General features: G+C 37.4%; 1 protein-coding gene across 1 annotated transcript in view; it reads right to left on the reverse strand.

The window, feature by feature from the left end:
- The window catches only part of GRB14 (growth factor receptor bound protein 14), a 37,249-nt gene extending 34,948 nt beyond the window's left edge, over positions 1 to 2,301 (reverse strand). Inside the window, exon 1 of the mRNA XM_072418254.1 lies at positions 2,142 to 2,301. Coding sequence (XP_072274355.1) covers positions 2,142 to 2,204 — 63 coding nt within the window. The 5' untranslated portion in view covers positions 2,205 to 2,301. The remainder of the gene's footprint in view (positions 1 to 2,141) is intronic.
- Between the last annotated feature and the right edge of the window lie 5,367 nt (positions 2,302 to 7,668).

Genomic DNA, 7,668 nt, shown 5'->3' on the forward strand with positions numbered 1-7,668 from the left:
GGCCTTATTCTTACTTATCACCATTGTAAGGGGCCTTATTCTCACTGACCACACATGTAAGGGGCCTTATTCTTACTTATCACCATAGTAAGGGGTATTATTCTTACTGAGCACCATTGTAGGGGCCTTATTCTAACTAAACACTATTGTAAGGGGAGTTATTCTTACTCATCACTATAGTAAGGGGCCTTATTCTCACTGACCACAAATGTAAGGGGCTTTATTCTTACCGATCACCAGTGAAAGGGGCATTTTTCTATCTGACAACCAATTTTTCTCATTGACCACCAATATAAAGGACATACTTCTCAATGGCCACCAACTTAAGGTTACAGTCTTCCTACTATCCTTGGATGAATTAATTCTAGCACGGATGCCCCATACCCAAAAACTTTTTAAAGGGTTCCTTTGGGGTAAAAAGATTGAACGAGTCTGCATTACATTCATTTTACATTTTGCTGCATAATACCCTAAAAAATGACTAGACCACATAGTCTGAGTGCCTGACTGCATACAAACTGAAGGGTGCCGAGCATTTATGAGAACAATTTTTCCCACATTTGTCAGCAAGATTGTTCAATAAACAGTAACAAGTTATCGTTTGCAAAAAATCAAAACACTAAACTATACATAAACTATAGTGCCAAATAATAATAAACTAACATATAAGTGCAGGGAATATGTTCTATTTTATAACACAGAAACAGACATATACATTGAATTTTTTATTCCAGCAACAAAGGTGAAAACTTTCAACTTTACAGATTGATGTTTTGGCAATAATTGTCTATCACAAATCCAAGAGGCTTCTTTTTTTAGGTTATTTGTAACTTTTTGACTTAACAGTAAATATTTCTTTAGGTTAACACCTAAACCCTAAACATGTAATAATTACATTGTTAGTAAGGTTGAAAAAAAGATATAAATCCATCAAGTTCAACCACTAAGGAAATAAACATTTCCCAGATAAAAACCCTATAGACATATTTGATCCAGAGGAGTAATAAGGAGCTTTATTTTCAGTCACTATTTTTTTTTCAGTGACTAGTTTTTAAAATCTCAATGGACCAAAAAAATTTTTTTTTTAAAAAAAATAAGGATACTCATGTGTTAGCATAATGTCTTGTAATAGCTCAAATGATATGAAATGTCAAATCCCAGATTTATATTTTACTGGCTCACTGGAATCATTGTCCCGTGATAAAACTAAAGTCATCTCTGAGGTTAATGCACATTAGACTGCAATCAAGCTGGCCTGTCACTTTTTTCTGCAATACAGATACAGAATACAGGGACCATAACAAGTGTGATCATAAATTTTCTTTATCTGAAGCAAAAAAATTAAAAATACGTTTATGTTATTTACCTAAAGGACACATTCATTAAACACAGTAAAATGCACTATTCAAAGTAAATGGTAGTGAAAATAGGTTAAATATATATATGTTTTTGATTTTTTTAATTTATCTAACACAGTAAAGTTTTATATGTATGCAAGCCAAAAAAAGCTATTTAGCTTTGTATGGAACCGGAAAGGGTTAGAAGCCCTATTAAGCCCTATTTTTGCTGTCCTATAAATGCCACAAATCTCTCCAAAAAGAACAAACTTTGTATTACAGAGATTTGTCCCCAGGAATAGGTGTTCTAATTTTTAAAAATATCTGATATAAACCAGTGAGTCTGATATTTTCGGGTGGAGAATCAATTATTGCCATTGAAACGCATAGACCTGGGTGATTCTTTTTTTTAAAAATGATCACCAGGAGAAATAAAGGGGGTGACTCTTCCCCAGTGAGAAGACAGACCGCAAAAACATGGGAATCCACTCCTACCCTACTTTATCAAAAACTTTACCATTTTACTTTTTTTATATAAGTTAACATTCTGTATTCTTTAAGTAAATCAAAGGCAATAATTTGGCGGTCAGAATCTATATCTGACTGCGACATAATCTGTTAGCGCCACAAAATCTATAACAAAGTGTACCTGGTGGTTTTTACCATTTTGGCAGCTATCATAAAGCATTGTTAAAGTGTTCAAGCCATATAGCACACACATACTGTCATGCAGCTCTCTAAACAAGCATTTTTGGTTGCTGGCTCACAGTCATTGACAGAACAAGTCACACAGCAGTGCCCTACCCTTTTCTGTAGCTGTAGTGGGGTGATAGCAGGCAGTGTCACTCTCCTCGCATACAGGCTCATGTTTGCGCTGCATACACTGGGAATAATAGTCCAGGATATGCCGTCACGTCAGATTTGTTCTAACACAGCACAGACTGAAGGGGAAAAAAAATATGTGATCCTAACTACACTCAAAGCCAATTAAAACTAACCGTGGGAGAGCACAAACATGCAGCCAATCACAGATTTTTCAAGGTTTCCCTTTTGTCCTTGGAAGCACATTCTGATACATTTGTTTTTAATACTTAAGGAAAGCAGACAATGTTCACTGAGAAATCTTTAATTTCAAAGCCCCCATTGTCAGATTAACACAGAGCGTGTTGTATTTGGGCAACTGAAAACTTGGAAAAGCTGGTCAATGTTTAACCTTTTCTAAGGAATTAAACATTTCGCTGATTTGTGGAAATCTGCAAAACGAGCGAACGGAAGAGTTTGCTGGAAGAAGTTAGTGAAAACGTTAACAGGTTTTTTTTTCAGAATCAACATTTTTATGTAATACATGTAAAAGATGGAATTTGGTTGGTTTAGCTGCAGCTGCATTGTAGCATATTGCACCTTGTAATATTATTATTATTATTAATATTAATAATAAGAATAAACAGTATTTATATAGCACCAACTTATTACACAGCTCAGTACAATAAATAGGGGTTACAAATGACAGACAGATACAGACAGTGACACTGGAGGAGGAGAGGACCCTGCCCAGAGAAGTTTACAATATAGGAGGTGGGGGTAGTATCACACAATAGGAGGGAGATATGTAGTGGTGGGTAAGTAATTAGGGGTTAGGAGACAGAGGAAGATGGGTAGGCAAATTTGAAAAAATGGGTTTTGAGTGCTCTTGTAAATGACCAGAAAGTAGGAGCAAGCCAAATAGGACGAGGAAGACCATTCCAGAGAGTTTGGGCAGCTCTAGAAAAGTCTTGGAGCCGTGCATGTGATGAGGTGATGAGAGAGAAAGTCATTAGTAGGTCATTGGAGGAGCAAAGAGAGCGGCTGGGGGAGTATTTTTCTATCAGGTCAGAATGGTAAGTCGGACAAGAACTGTGGAGGGATTTGAAGGCAAAGCACAGGAGATGAATTTGATTCTAAGGTGAAATTGAAGCAAATAAAGAGAACTACAAAGAGAGGCAGCAGAAGAGGAGTGGAGGGAAGTGGTGCATTGCCCTGCCAAATGTGAAATGGTATATTGGTTCGATGTAAATATACAAGAAATATATTCACTATATATATATATATATATATATATATATATATATATATATATATATATATAGTGTAGGTATTCTGTAGGTATAATATAAGCAGCATGCAGTGCACCACAATGCAGAGTAGTGTGGTAGCCTTTATTTGAGTGGACCACAGCACAAGTGAGTTGCAGCACATCAAGTATTTTAAAGGATTGCACTCTTATGGAGCCAAGAACAGTGGGGAGCCATTTACTTGCCCCCCCCCTCCATTGAACAGAATGGTGCTCATTTGTTCATCTGTCACTGAAAATGATCATGAGCAATTGTTTCCAGTGACAATCATTTGACATCTATCAACTGTCTGTAGAGAGCTTAAGACCCAATCCTGGGTCAATAATCTCCTAGAGTTTTAGTAAGGGTCCCTTCTTCCTGTGTCATTGTTTTCATTTGCCAATTGCCACCCCCATTTATTGTACAACACTGCATACCATGATGGTATAAATACTGTTGTTTATTAATATTATTATTATTATTATTAATAATAATAATAATAATAATAATAATAAGCTTTGAGCTTGTTTTGAAAGTGCAAATGCAATGCACTTTCTGGTGCACTTCACTTTCATGTGAGATCATTCATAGGTGCATTTTGCCTGCAGTAGACCTCACACGACCTCCTTCTAAACTGTATCAACCTGCTGTGAAAATGCTCCTCCCTGATTGATGAAACCAAAAGCCCATCAACAATCAACCCAAGTCCTATAAATTGCAACATACAGGGTGTCCCAAAAGTCACTACATGCTTCCTTTTTTCTATTTCGTTCCAGGTATCATTTGGGGAGACTTGAGGCCATTAACAAATGACAACTTAGGCTTTGCATCCCTTAACCATGGCTCACCAATTGACATTGGAGCAGTGTTGCAAAACTGCCGCTTGGCAAAAAGTTTTTCAGCCCCTGACTGCAGTTCAGCGCAAGTTTGAGACTGCTCCAACATGTAACACAAATTACGCTATTCATGGAAAGTTTTTTTGAAACAGAATCTGTTCTTGACAAACCACGCACTGGAAGGCCTGCTGCTACCACCACCGACAAACAGTGAACTCCTGGAGCAGGTGTTTGGGCAAAGCCAGGGAAAGTCCATCCGGAGGGCTGCACTGGAACTCAGCATCAACAAAAGCTTGATTCAGTGGATGCTTCAGGCAAGGAGTGACCTTGCTAATGCCTTTTTTCAACAAGACAGAGCCATTCCCTACTTTGCCAGGTTAGAGATTTCCTGAACATCAAGCTTCCTGACTGATGAAATGGTCGAAGGGGTTTCTCAAATAGGCTTCGTGCTCCCCTGACCTTTTACCTTGTGACTTTTTCATGGGGCTATATCAAAAGCAAGGTGTATGCCACTAAGTCCTGTAACCTGTCACAGCGTGGGAAACGAATCAGCACAGCCTGCAGCAAGGTCGGGGAAGAGATGCTGCAAAACGTCGGAGAGGTTTGCATGCCAAGGTGGCTGCAAGTAGTCGAAAATGGAGGCGCTCAAGTGGAGGAATATATTTAGTCTTCAAAGCATTTGAAAGTGATAGCAAGCCTAGCAAGCAAAGCGTCATCAACTTCTTTGTTGATGCTAAAAATATGAATAAACAAAGTTTATTGCGTCATTTTTTAGAAATTCATTAAAAGTGTTTAGCGACTTTTAGGAAATCCTGTATATGTTCAGGCACATTTCTACTATTAAAGCATGGCATGAGCTGAAGTTATGATTTAAATGACAATATAAACATTATAAGCAAGCACAGAAACAGTGCCTATGTGTTCCAAAGAACCATGGGGGTTGTAGACTGTCAACATTTATAATGTAGGTGATAGCGTAGGTGAGGAAAAAGAGATATGTATGAGTCTGTACACCATACAAATTATAAATGAAACAAGAGTATTCGATCTGTTGTATAATGAAAGCTGCAGACACTTAGCAAGGTGTAAGTGTGACTTTGCATCCTCAATTTCCCATGAGAAATCCACATGGAAATTTTCCAGTGAAATGCGCAAACAAGAAAAATGTCAACACATTTACTCAGTAGCAGAAGATTAGTTGGAACATTTGTAGCCAGTGCTTGTTCCATTTCATAGAGACTATTCACATCGTGCTAATAATGCATATTTAAGTGTTTGTGGTGCAGAGCTACGGCTGCAGCCAAATGCAGAACTGTCAGTGCAGATCAGCAAAGAACAATTCCTGGAAAGGTGCTCAGGTTTTATGATATGTGATTTAAATATTTGTTAGTTCATCTCATATATTAGGATTGGGCATGGGAGTTTTCATTCTCCAAAATTGTAGTTAACTTTAGTAGACTGAGCAAAATTTTGCCATTTTGGTGAAATGCATTAGAATCAATGAGAAAGCTGAACCAGCTGAACAAACAGCTATAAAATAGGCAAACAATGCTACCTTGTATTTTTGTACTTTATTCAACATGTTTTACTAAATACAAGAGGTGTTGGCACCTACTTTGACTTAAATTCTGATGTCAAACATTAAAAAGAGGGAGAAGTAGCACAATGAGCCAATTAGCTGTGTTGATAAAAGAAAAAAATGATGGAGGGGCCTTTAAAGGCACAGACAAATACCTTATAATCTTCCAGAAATGCAGTCAGATCTTTACCATTGTTTTTATTGGTATTAATATTTAACTCAATGGGTCTGATTTTTGAAGCTCTCCAAGGCTGGAGAGGATACACTTTCATCAGTGAAGCTGGGTGATCCAGCAAACTTGGAATGGATCTGGTCCAGGATTCAACACATTTGCTAGCAAAAAAGCAAATGACTTTGAAGAACTCTATTCCAGGTTTGCTGGATCACCCAGTTTCACTGATGAAAGTGTATCCTCCCCAGCCTTGGAAAAACGTAACAAATCAGGGCCAAAAATTTTTGTTACTGATGGAATCTACTTAAAACTAAAACCAAAATGAGAAATTGAGATGTTTTGTAGACGTTTGATTTTTGATAAGCCAACAAAATGTCTATGCTGTACTAATATAAAAGTTTATTTCAATGTCCTGGTCTTCCAAAAAAGCAGTACATTATTGTGTATTGTAAAGATACCGATATAACAGAGCCCCCAAATATCTATTTATAATTTTGTTTTATTTCTAGCACTCAATGGGTGCTGTTCTATTGGGATCTACTTGACAAGTTCTGCATATCATTTACAGCAGATGGCGGGAGGTCTACATGTTCGGCTGGGTTAGCAGGGGTTTTGTGACTCCAAGGTGGATAAGAACATAGTAGAGGCCCTTTCATGACATAAAAGTTATTGTACACACTAAAAACTTGTGTCAACTTAAAACTAAAAAAAAAATTTGTGAAAAATCCCAGCAGTATAATCTACTATCAAAATCTAACATTTTGCTCTCACCATGTTCATTAAGAAAGCCACAAAGCAAGCAAATTTTCTACTTTAAACAACTGATTGCCATTTCGGTGAGTGTCGGCTATGAAACATAGAAGCCTGGTAATTAGATAAACATCTAGAATGGTGACAAGATGCATGACTATTTATCATTTCACGTACCTTGCTGATGTTAAAACCAAACATATTTGGAAAGGTAAACTGTGAATAGCAAACATCTATTGCTTTGTTAGTAAAATTAAAGCCCGCTGCCGTTTTCTAATGCATGTATTGGATTACCAAGTAGTTGCCAAATGTTGCCAAAACCAAAAACTGCTCTTTACCATTATTATTATACAAAACAAAATAGCAATGGTGGTAATATAGAGGTAATACTTGGGTGTCGACTTTATGTACAAGAAAATGGCAAGCAAGTTGTAAAGAATCCAGGAAATGTTTTCATTTGAAGTTCAACGCAGTTAAATCCTACTCATTTTTAAAGGTTTCAAAAAAGTTGTCTTGATTAGGATTATATCCCTTTGGAATGTATATAGGCATGCATAAATAAAGCCAATTATCGTGTTTAAAATAGATAATAGCCTGGGTGAAAGGAAGGGTCCAAATCCCCAAAACATGTTGGCTGCAGGAGCGGACATAGGGAGGTGAAAAGTAGCCCTGGACCTCAACAGGGGACCAAAGTCAGTTCGGGGGGGGGGGGCATGTAGTCAGTTCTGCAAAGGGCCTACTAATAGCCATGTCCACCAAATAGAACCTCCAATGAAAATCTTTTGTCTGCAGATCACCTGTTTAGCAATTTTCAGCATCCCCAGCATCCCATTAGTCGTGCAGAGATTAAGTTTTCTTGGCATCCCCAGTACATACACTGAGATTGTGCACAGCTGATTTAGGA

Source organism: Pyxicephalus adspersus, chromosome 7 (assembly GCF_032062135.1).
Source record: "Pyxicephalus adspersus chromosome 7, UCB_Pads_2.0, whole genome shotgun sequence".
In the NCBI taxonomy this organism is placed as follows: domain Eukaryota; kingdom Metazoa; phylum Chordata; class Amphibia; order Anura; family Pyxicephalidae; genus Pyxicephalus; species Pyxicephalus adspersus.